The following is a 12,281-nucleotide window of genomic DNA, read 5'->3' as shown; positions in this document are numbered from 1 at the left end:
GAACTGTAATATGCTGCAAGGAGCGAAGCAAGCTCTCTTTTTTAATCCATGATGTAAATATAGGTGTTTGGTTTTGTAAAGCTCACCACTTTTTCGGGTATACCGAAAAATCTCTTTTTCGGGTACTCCGGAAGATCACTCTGCATGTACCAGAGATTATAGCAATATAGAAGAGGAAAGACAAGACAAGAAGCCACTCATTGATAAAATGTCAAGGATACATTTCCAGAAGCAGATTTTTAGAAGTCTACAAGGAGGGAGAATAATCCTTACACGAAAATCATCAAACCTAAAGCTTCAGTACAAAGATAACTTCTGCCCTTTTTTTTCTGGTTTTTTTTATATTTTTTATGCTATTGTTAAGAAATAAATCTGTGGAAAGTAAATAATTTGCAAGTAATTCCGTTAAAAACTAAAGTTAATACAGTAATTACACATTATCTTACGTTTACCAAGTCCCCGTTTTATTCTCTCACCTGCCCCACTTTCTCCGCCCTACTATACTGTAAAAATTTGTACCAATTTTACTAATCACGGTTATGCTTGCCTACGATAGCTAGAGCTGAGAACCAGGGGGGGGGGGAACGAAACACGCGAAAAGAAAAAATTCAGAGAAGATTTTATTTACGTAAGAATGATGAATCGAGAGTGCCATATGTTATTCTAATTACACAACGCATTCGAATTTCCATAAATAATCAGAGAAACATCGGAAACTAGTAAAACACTCTACAGAGAAAAGGACCACAGAAGCTTCCCATTCATCTTCATCCTATGGAACAACCACTGTCTCCCCCCTTTCCACCATTCCGGTCATTCTATTCAGTTTATATTTTTGTCCTTTTTTCTTTTCTTTCCTGTTAAGAGTTAAATTTACAGTATGGAGTATGCTCGAATCACCTCAACAATCGGTGCTCGACAAAGTGGGCACTTCCCTCCGCCACGAATCAACTCGTTTGCACATTTTGAACAAGTGCACATGTGCCCGCATCTGCACCCGAAAGAAAAAAGGGACAAAAGGCACACAAAACAGTTTAATACAAAATGATAGTCATCAACACCATCAAAATCAAATGTATCGAGGTTACAAGCAATATACCTGTACAAGAGAGAATCGATTTGACTATCACAACAAACACAACAGGTCCCTTTTCTCACATGACCCCATTTGGACCCATCCTCTGATGTCTCAGCGCCCAAGCCTGCAAAGTGATAGCATCTTTCATATGAATTACCCCAAGATTAAAATGCAGCTTTAATGGAGGCAGAGACCGCATGCATACAGTTTCGTTGAACACACACACACAGATTCTTGAAACAAACGTGTTTCTGTGTCATTTAACATATTGAACCTGAAACCAACCTTTTTCACCAGATGAACGATTCAAAGCTGCGGAGACTTCCTGTCTAACAGAACGTTGCAACTCCAATTGCATATCCATGCAGGCCTCCAACATCCTCTGCATGTGACTCATGCCTTGCTGGAGTCTACCCATGTCTGCTCTGAGATCATTAATCATCTCCCATTCCTGCTTCGTGTACGAATCCACATTCAGAGAAAGCAAAAGAAAGAAAGAAAAAGAAAAAAATAGACACGGGATAGAAAATCCACTCCAACACCAGTTTGCATCAATCATCAACTAAACAGGCACAATACACTATATGACTTTACATTGTACTATTTTATACTGTTACAAGTAGTTTAGTTATGGTATGCTGTCTTAGCAATGAAAGACCCTTAAAAGTCTGTAAAAAGTTCGATAATTTCCAAATATATTTAAGTATTATGAATGTCTAAAGATAGCAACTACAACACATTGTATTACAAGAAGTAATGGAATAAAATAAATTACAAACAGAAATTATAAATGGACTAAATTGAATTACTAATGGAATACTAGCATTTGCCTACACACTTTGTGTGTATGAACATATTTTTTTAGAAAATGAGGAGAGAGGGAGAGAGAGAGAACTTGGGGGGAGTGGGAGGTTTTTTTTTTTTTTTTTTAATATTGGAGGTATTTTAACATCACCTATAGATGAGGCTTCAATAAAAAATAGTAAAATTTGGACCTGTGAAATTACATTATTGCCCATCATTTTTTTTTGTGTGATAGAAGACTAAGTAATCTTTTCACCCTCTTTTGGTTGACAAAGAAGGTTTCATTAATTAATAGAGATAATGAAAGAGTGAAAAAAGGAAAACATGTGTCATTTAATCCTAGAAGTGATATCTTACTGAGGTCCCAATTACTTAATGACCAATAAAATGAATTATAAATAGAAATTAGAATTCTATTTCAAATTATATATAGTTTTACTCTATACACTATGAATTCTTATACATTTTGAATGCAAAATAAAAATATAGCAACTTTAAATCAAATATTAATACATATAATAATAATAGTATCCGTATAATAGATATTTGATACTAATATATTTATTGATATATTAAAAATTCAATACAGGGAAATAATATATTATATTTATTAACCTGGTATAAAACCTTAAAAGCCACAATCATAGAATATCGCGATTATGTATAGTAAGCCACATCTAAAATTTTGAGAGAAAGATCGGAAAGCCTGAAAAAAGCTGCATTAAGAGAGAAGATTGCTCACAATTTCTGAACGATGCATGCTATGACGAGACCAGCCTGTGTGATGTAGGTCCTGGTGCCATAATGGCTGTGGTGGGGGCACTGGTGGAGATGGTAGAACAAGTGAAGGTCTGTTAATGGCATCGTGTTGATCTTCATTCTGCCCATCCCGCTGTTGCTCCTGATCATGCTCTGGTGAAGCTGGAATTGGTGTTGGCAAGTTTCTATGCAAATCCCAATCAATGGGAGCATGACTTTGCCTTTCAACATATGACTGAATCAGTTGGTCCAGACTTTCACGGAACCCACTCCGAAGAAGATTAGAGACACTTCTCCTACAATATAGAAAATCATAACCATCATAAAAAGAACCAAATAATAAGTTTATGTTGTACATATAATCAATCTACAAGAATCAAATACCTGCTCAGAAGTTCCCTGAGTTCCATGCTGTACACATTATCATCCTCTGGCGGATGAAATCTATTGAATCTTCTAATTGGAACTGAACGGCGATTTCTCATGGGACCAGAAGGCCCTTCGGTCCAATTTCCAACAGCATCCCGAGTACCATTCTCATGCCAAATTCCCTGGGCTTCTTGTCGATGATCTGCTTCTCCATCAACATTTCTGGGTGTTTCCTCAGGCCAATTATTGACTGAATTTCCTGGCCAATTTTCAGCCGTATCTTCGGCATTACCATTTCTCCATTCATTCAACTGACCGAAAGTTGGCTGCTCCAAGTTTCGTGTCTCATCTTCAGCAACTGGTTCCTGCCAATTCCCTCCTTGATTAGCAGTTTCTTGCCAATCTTGACGCTCATCAGTAGTGTTGCTCTCCAAGCTTCCCATTTGATCAGGCAACTGATTGATGTCAGTTGCCTGACTACCAGGCTGCAATTGATCATTACTTTCCTGTTGGACATCCTGTGAAGCATTTGTTTGAGTATGCTCACTTCTAGATTCATTAATATTACTGTTAATCGTAGAATCGGTTTGGCTGCCAACCTGACCACGAACAATATTTTCTAATCTGTAGCGGAACCCTTCCCTAACAAGGAAACAAACTTGTCATTATGCAAACAACTAACATCCACAACTCTTGTTTGTCTTTCAACAAAAAATTATCAACATTCACTTAATGGAATAAAAAATACTCAAAAGATATAACTGGAGCATTAAAACCCAAACGATAAAGTAAACCAAAGTAAAATCAAGAGTAAGGCAAATCAAACGAGTATCTCATATTTATTCTGTATTTTTATTATTATCCCAGGAAGAAATATTATAAAGCAATTGCAAGCCTTATAGCATAGCCACTCATTAATATGTAATACTGATGCATATTTATTCGTCTATAAGACTTTATCTGTTCTATTTGAAACCCAGAGAAAAAACGGATGCTTAAAGTAATGGCCATCCATCTAGAAATCTTGTGCTTCTCCCCCACCCCCACAAACCCATCACTAGTAATGCTTCTACGCAGCACAGTAGACTTAAAGGACAATCTCCTACAAATACTAATAAATAAATGTGTTCACAAAGGAATTCTCTAACCTCAACCAAATTATTCATATAATGTAGTAAATTGATTCAACAACAAAACTAGAGAGAAATGACAAAGAGATGATAAATGTGTTCCTTCAAGACAACATAAAGTATGCTATGTTCCCTTAGATTTTTCTCATTAAATAGATAGCTTTTCAAAATCAGAACTACTAAGAGTCTAAACAAAATAATAAACGTAAAAAAAATACCAACATTAAGTACAAGAACAAAAAAAGGAAGTGATGAAAAACATAAAGTATGCTATGTTCCCTTAGATTTTTCTCATTAAATAGATAGCTTTTCAAAATCAGAACTACTAAGAGTCTACACAAAATAATAAACGTAAATAAATACCAATGTTAAGTACAAGAACAAAAAAAGGAAGTGATGAAAAAATTTGGCATCTTAAGACATACGGCATGACTAAAAACATCACATACCTTAAACCAGAAACAGTGTGTCGCTGTCTCAACTGGACTAATTCACCAGCAGCCATGGAAGGTGGTCTTTCTTCTTCAACAGGTCTTTCATTGCGCAGGAATCTACCTCTGAGTAATGACTGGAAATGTTTAATTATATTAGTAGCCAAATCATGCCCATTTATGCAGGAAACTTAATCTCTACAGTGTCATAAAGGGAAATTTTTGGGTAGCAGAGCCAGAAAGAAATACACAATTCCATTATGTTGGGATATCATCAATGCAACTTGTAGTATGTCTATGTTATAGACGATGGTGATGAGAACTGGCATAAATAGGAAACAACACCTTACAAATATGCATGAATACTAAAAGGGGGAAAAGATAGGGGATAACTAATAGCTATTCTTCTCATATTAACATAACATCATCATGCACCTTATAGCAATACAATTTCGGATAAGCGAATGTATGCTGCAGGGTGTACATTCTAATTTGGAAATGTATGCTGCAGGGTGTACATTCTAATTTGGGAGCAAGCCAAGTGAATACAATGGTATCTTTGCAACCGGATATAGCACCCAAAATGATACACTTAAGAATAAGCCCATATCTCCCACTGAGACAGAAGCAAGGTATATCAGAGAAAGAAGAAAACTCATTCCATTTTGAAACATAAGTTCTGGGCCTCTGGCTCATCCTTATCCACTAATACAAGGATACAAATAGGACCAGAAAAAATAATTAATCATAGAAAATGGGATCATAAACATAAAAAATAATTCATCATAGAAAATGGGATCATAAACATAATATGCGGACTTAATCTGCAACTCAAATGACAACAATTGTACCCAGTTATTTTGATCTTCTAAAGAAGCCAGACAAATTGCTGAGCACAAACTTTAAGTATTCTAGAAAATCCTGTAAACTACAATCATAGAAATCACATTCATTGATAAAGACAATTTTTAAATATCAACCACACCACTGGAGCAAATTGAATTATGTTTAAAATGACATTATTAAACAATCTTCATGAGACAACTGACCTGAATGCGGTTTCGATGAGCAAAATCAGAGACAGCCCGATGCTCCACCAAACAATCGAGCTCCCTTTGTCGTTCCCTCTCAATTCTTACAAGCAAATCAATTAGAGCTTGTCTTCCACGCAATCTCCGCATGTCCCTGCGAATGTGGTCTGGTTGGCCTTCTTCATGGTCAGCAACCGTCCCGTCACGAGCTCGATCAACTTGAGCACCACCACTGGCAACTTGATCATCCCTCTGGCCCCCACGAGCTCCTCTTTGCTGACTTGCCATTTGCACCCACTCACGAACAATTCTCACCCTTTCACGCTCTGTCTCACCAAGCCACTCTGCTCTGGGACTAGTGTTTCTCTGAGCAACATTGGATGAACGATCACCAATGCCAGTTTCCATCCATCCCCGTACAATCTGACTCACTCTCTCCCTCTCCACTTCACCAAGATCAGGAGATTGCTCTCTACTAGACACGTCATTGGCACCGTGTTCACGTTGTGAACCTATTTGATCATGTGACCAAGTTCCAAACTCATTCTCACTCTCACTTGCATCCGCCAAACTACCCTGATTCTCACTCCCCCGACTATCAGACATATTTGTGGTCGAGTCATTAGTATTAGACTCAACACTCCTCCTATGCCTCAACCTTTCCCTCACTCTTTCACGCGCTCTATTCAACACATGCTCATCCTCTAATTCCCTCCACATTTGCAATATTGCGGATGCCTGAGTACTTGGCCTCTCAACAGCCCCCTGCCGCCTTGAGGTAGGAGACTGTGACTCCCTCAAGAACGAGGAGTCAAGCATCGAAACCGTGTGCAGGCCTGCAAGTGCCATCAACTCTGATTCACGATTCCTCCTCTCAATCGTTGTTATCATTTCCTGCGCCTGCTGCGCAGCCCAACGGCTCAGAATCCGCGAGTGGTGTCGCCGTGCAGCAGATGACTCTGCTAAATCATCACCCTCCAGATCCAACCTCCGTCTCCTCCGCACAAGCTGCTCACCCTCGTCATCTTCATCATCAGGATTACGAGGAGAACTACATGATGCAAATGACATACATTCATCCAAGTGCCCCCGCATGAATTCCTCAAATCCACGCTCAAAATCGGCACAGGCATCAGCAGATTCCGGCTTCTGTTGTAACGGCTCAAAATCCGTCATCACTAGCCTATCAAATGCGACACTAGGGCACCCAAGCACCAACCTCTACCCCCTCTATTCCATTCCCACCACTCACCTACACCTTAACACTCCATTTCCAACCCCAAAAGTCAAAACTAACATATTAAATAAATAAATAAATAAAAAGTTTGCAACTTAACCAACATTCACATTCTAATTCTATAGCAATCCAGAATCAAACCCCCAAATTGACTCCGTATATAGAAAATACACAATCGAAGAAACAGTAAGCACCGACCTAAATCAAAATCAAAACTCATTCATAGGTCGCAAACGCACACCCCTAAAAACAAAATTACAAATACCCAATTCAGAAAATCGGAGGCAAAATAGATCGCCCTGTGAGAAATCGCGGGAATGTTGGAATTTTGATTGGTTTGAAGAAGAAGAAGAAGAAGAAGACGTACCTCTGAAGCTTCAATGTTTTGGTTTCCTAATCTCACTGGGTGTATGTTAGAGAGAGAGCGAGGGGTGAATAGGGAGAATTTCGTCTGTAACAAAACCCTAAACTTCAGGCAAATGTGAGTGAACGAGAGAAATGTTGAAGACGCAGAGAGAGAAAAAAGGAAGACAGAGAGAGAGAGAGAGATCAGAGAAGAGAGGAGAATTTATAAATTAACATTTCAGAGAAACACAGGAGAGAGAGAGAGAGAGAGAGAGAAGAACGATCCAAAAGAGCAGAGAGAGAGAGAGGAGCGGCAGCTATTAGGTGATGCCACGTACTTCATTGTTTTTCATTTAAATACTAACTTCCATTTTCTCAGTGGGTCAGCGGTATTTTCCACGTCACGTCAGAAATTACAAAACCCTGTATTTTTCAATAATTGAGTTTTATAAAACCAAGCTAATATCCAAAACTGTCAAAAAAAGGAAGAATAATATCCAAAACCAAAGCTACATGAGGAAATAAATCCAAAAAAATGAGAGCTGTAAGCTGCATAGATGTTTAACCATGTTGATAGGGCATAGGCACTTGTAAAACATTTATCCATAAAACTACAGGTTCTTTTAGCTGGGATCGTATTGGTCCAGAATATTTTTTTAATATTTTAACTGAAGATTTAAACATTTTAATTATAATTTAATAAGATTTATTCTTTGGAAAGAATAAAAAAGTTAATAGGTCATATGGGTAGTATTATCCTCACACCTGTTTTTATTTCTCACACACTTCTCTCAATTTTTAGTCGTAAGATCGAATGAATTAAAGAATATCAATAACCAAAAATTAACAAAGAAGTGTGTGTGGTAAAATGGGTGTGTGAGTAGCACTATCCATGTCATATTTGAGTAGTTTAACTTGATATGGCGCCGTATTATTGTTTCGTGTTATTTTTTCCACTTATAAGTAAAATATATTAGGTTCAAATCTCATGAATTATGAGATACTAAATTAATATGGCAATCCTATTGTGTGATTTAGTTCCAATCCTCTTACCCCTATAAATATATTGTTGTACTAAAATTAATTAATGTGAAACTAGCCTAAGCCTACACACTTTGTGTGTGAAGCAGAAACTTTTCTTTTTCAGTTTTCTTTTAAAGTATATGGGACGTAGAGAAGTTAAAGAGAAATACAAAAAAGAGAGGGAGTGAGAGTTGGGAGAAGTTTATATTTATATTTTTAAAATTAGAGATATGTTATGATGACATGTTAGTGAGGAAAGTAAAAGAATTTTAAAAAAATTGTTTTTGCAAAATTACGTTGTTATTCATGATTTTATTTTTATGATATAAGACTAAATTATTTTTACACCCTCTTTTGGCTGACAAAAAAGATTTTGTAAATAGGTAGCTTAGATACATAGACTCGTTTGGAAGTACTTTTAAAATGACTGAAAAGCTTTTGGTGAAAATGTTTTTGGATCCAATCCTTAGTAAAAATACAAATAAATCTTGGATAAGCACTTCAAGTGCTTTTGGAACCCTAAATGTTTTTAGTGAAAATATTCTTTAGAACTCCAAAATATTTTCTCTAAAGTGTTTTTAATTATTTTAAAAGTACTTTCAAACGAGTCAATATTAGAATACACATGAACCAAAATGAAAGAGTTCTTTTTCTCATGGTGTATTTAGTTAGTTTGCACGAACACTACATAACACACGTTGATTTACACATATTCTACGGGAAATAAATAAAATCATTTTTCGAATTAAATAGCATATGTGACATCTACTTTCCATCCACTTAAGCAAAAAAGAAGCACACAAAAATGCCCCATAAACTAAATAGCAATTAACTTGATATAGATTTGTGTGGATAAAATTACCACACAATCGAAGGGTTATGTTTGCAATTTTTGAATAGGAAGAAATCATGAGGTTAAATTATGAATTGTATTCTAATTTTATTACTAGGTTTTTTTTATGGAACATTTCACTTTTTACTAGACTGTTCCACATAGAAAAATCTGATGTTAATTTTTTATTTTTTATATATAAAGTCCACTAATTAAAAATTCAAAACATTATCATCCAACTAATGAGGGACAAAATAGTAGTTTCATGGCTTTCCTTCATTTTCTTTTTTGAATAAGTTTTAATAGAAAAAATATAAATCAATTATTCAAATAAAAAATCTAAAAGACAATTTAATATAAAGAGGCCAATTTCCGTGTTCCAAGAGGCTAGTAGAAACAAAATAAGATAAAGAATATTGCTTAATTCAACGAGAAAATTCAGTTAAATACCAATTTTAAGCAAAATTACCAAGCCCAACTCATCTACATTTATAAGGCGAAGACAAAAAAAACAGTGAAACATTCATAATTTCAAAATTACCCCTCCTTAATTAAAATTTTAAAATCAATTTAATTTTAAAAATATCCAAACTAACATAATAAAACTACCCATGTTCTGGGCAGTATTTTTTTTTATTTTTGTAATTTTTGAAAATAAAAAATATTTTAAACAAAAATAAAAATTACAAGTAAAGAATAAGATGTAAAAGAGCAAATTGCCACACGGAGATGTGTGGAAAGAGACTAGTTCTTTAATTAGGCCGGAATTTGTAGGCGAAGACATCATAAGCATAAATATATTTACATTTTTGCCCCCATTATGTCATTTTTCAACAATGATAAAATAGCAATAGATTCAACTTTTTCATTTTTAATTATATGTGTTGCATGAGTTTATTGTATTTTAACGTGTATATACAATAAAATTAGAGAATTACTTATTTTTTAAAAAGTCATTCTTTGACACTAACCTTGAGATCGCAAAATTTGATCAGTCAATTACCAAAAAATTTGATTGGTCGAACGCTAGAAAAAATTGGCAGTCATAAAATATGGTAGGATTGAGTGAAAATCATGCAATTATGTTGAATTAGAATAATATTTATAAATTTATTTTGGTTTACTTTATTATTGGTACCTAAACTAAAGTTATGGTATTTTAGCTAAAACTTTTTCAGAATTGGTATTAATGTGACGACTCGTCCCTAATTTTACAATTTTATAAATTTAAAAGAGTGAATTTATGAAAATGTCATTAGAGGCGAGATCGTTGACTTTCGTTGACCGTTATTCATGATGTGTATGGGCTATCACTTTACCGTATACTCAAAGTACTTGACAGTATGAATGTGTAGGCGCGAACAAAATCGAAGCTAGGGTTACGACGAAGTTTTTACGGAACTACAAATCCGAAAAGTACTTTTGTAAAGATTACTATTTATTATTTTATATATTTTTCAAAATTATTATATTATTTTTTATATATATTAGAAGAGAAAGAAGAAAAGAGGAGGTGGCGGAGAATGACCAGAAGGAGGAGAAGAGAGCCTTGTTGATTGGGGAAGTGGGACGAATAAGAGAACAGAAGGGGGATGGACCAATCATGGAGGAGAGAAAGGAGAAAAAGGAGAGAAAGAAAATGAGGGAGCCAGCGGGTCAGGTCGGAGAATAACCCGCGTGACCCGATTGTTGACCCAACAGTAACAACCTCGAATTCAGGCGATTTTCCGACAAGATGAAGTTCGCCACCACCTGTAAACGTCTTCTCATCATCCCTCCTGCAATTTCCACCTAAGTATCGACGAGTTTTGGTGTTATTTCTCAAAGGAAACTTGAGGAACGAACATGTTCTTCCCAAAATCCACGACGACAAATCCCACCATTTCTGAATGGTATCATGTCAATCACCACCACCATTAGACACCCCTTGAGGCCTAGAACAAAGCCCAAACAACTATAAGGGTGGCGGAGCATCGAAGGTGACAGATCAAAGCCACCAATTTCTAGGGTTTCCGGTGAGTTCGAGGGAAATTGGAGCTTTTGCCGATCAAATTGGACTTGTCCACAGGTATAAAACTTGATCTACTCATTGTGATCTTCATTTCTATAAAATTTGGTAATTTTTTAAAATAGTTAATTTTTCTAGTGAGTCGGGGCGGTGATGCGTGGGTTAAGACCCGACCTGCCTATCCTAGGCTAATTTGGATGCCCTTATTTCATATTTGACATCTGATTGACGGAATTCCATTGTTTGGGTATAACTTCGTTAAAGTCTGCGACTTGAATATTATAGCAATCGATGATCCAATGGGAGGACATTAGGAACTTACGGATTGGGAATCCTACGTACGGATCTTCTTGAATTGGATTTGTAAGTTCATAAAATAAAACGTTGACCGCCACTTAATTTTAGCTATTGGCGAAGATCCGACCGTTGAATTGTTCCGAAACTTTAGGATGTTGTTCTAGAAGCTTATTGAAACCCTAAGGAAGTTCTGGTTTGGAAATCCGACATACGGATCTTTCGAATTGAGTTATGTAGGGTTGTGGACCCTACCGTCGACCTTTGACCAACGATTGACTTTTGGTCAATGGGTTACAAATCATTCTAGAACGTCCTTAGGGATGTGTTTTATGTAAGTTACATGTTCTATCGATAAGAATTCTGAGACGTTATTTGATAATTATTCTAGGCGACGATTGTTCGTGATGCCTCGATATTTATGCTAAGGAGTTGTAACACAGACTTAAGGTAAGTGTGTCTTTTCCTTTTTATAGTGTGTGTGTGTGTGTGTGTGTGTGTGTGTGTGTGTGTGTGTGTGTGTGTGTGTGTGTATAATTGATAGTTTCCATTTATGCATTGAAAAAGAATTTCTTACATACGTCTGGATTAGACTAAAGTTTATTAAAATTAGCGAAATGACGGAATTTATGAAATATACTAAATCCTACATGATGCACAGGTAAGTTTATTATGTTGACTAAAATTATTGAATTGTCATGGCATGCTTATATATGTGTAGTCTGCTCATCATTGTTGCACCCCGGTGTTAGTGCTCGCCTAGGGTCAGGGCCAGTCTTTCACGTGTATGTTCACCTCCGCACTGCACGCTCGTCCTGGATCCACGTAGGTGCATGTATGTTCACCTCCGCACTGTACGCTCGTCCTGGATCCACGTAGGTGCATGTCCTGTCGTACATATTGCATTTGGCAACTCTAACTCGTAGGTGACCATGAATAA

The 12,281-nt window shown here is 36.2% G+C and overlaps 1 protein-coding gene across 4 annotated transcripts; it reads right to left on the bottom strand.

Annotated features, from left to right (window-relative positions):
• Positions 1-600: 600 nt before the first annotated feature.
• Positions 601-7,517, bottom strand: LOC103438868 (uncharacterized). Of its 4 annotated transcripts, XM_070824550.1 has the most exons (9): positions 7,207-7,517; positions 5,621-7,082; positions 4,590-4,708; positions 3,610-3,652; positions 3,026-3,528; positions 2,625-2,937; positions 1,364-1,529; positions 1,100-1,202; positions 601-991 (listed from the first exon to the last, which is right to left on the bottom strand). In XM_070824550.1, exons 2-9 carry the CDS (start codon positions 6,776-6,778, stop codon positions 874-876), a joined length of 2,523 nt encoding a protein of 840 aa, XP_070680651.1. In that variant the 5' UTR covers positions 6,779-7,082; positions 7,207-7,517; the 3' UTR covers positions 601-873. The 4 variants fall into 4 exon arrangements, with proteins under 4 accessions (XP_070680651.1, XP_017188897.3, XP_008375631.3 ...); XM_017333408.3 differs by having other exon boundaries at positions 3,026-3,652; XM_008377409.4 differs by having other exon boundaries at positions 5,621-7,511.
• Positions 7,518-12,281: the final 4,764 nt, after the last annotated feature.

This window comes from Malus domestica, chromosome 07 (assembly GCF_042453785.1).
Source record: "Malus domestica chromosome 07, GDT2T_hap1".
NCBI lineage: Eukaryota > Viridiplantae > Streptophyta > Magnoliopsida > Rosales > Rosaceae > Malus > Malus domestica.
This window is presented reverse-complemented; position numbering and strand designations above follow the sequence as displayed.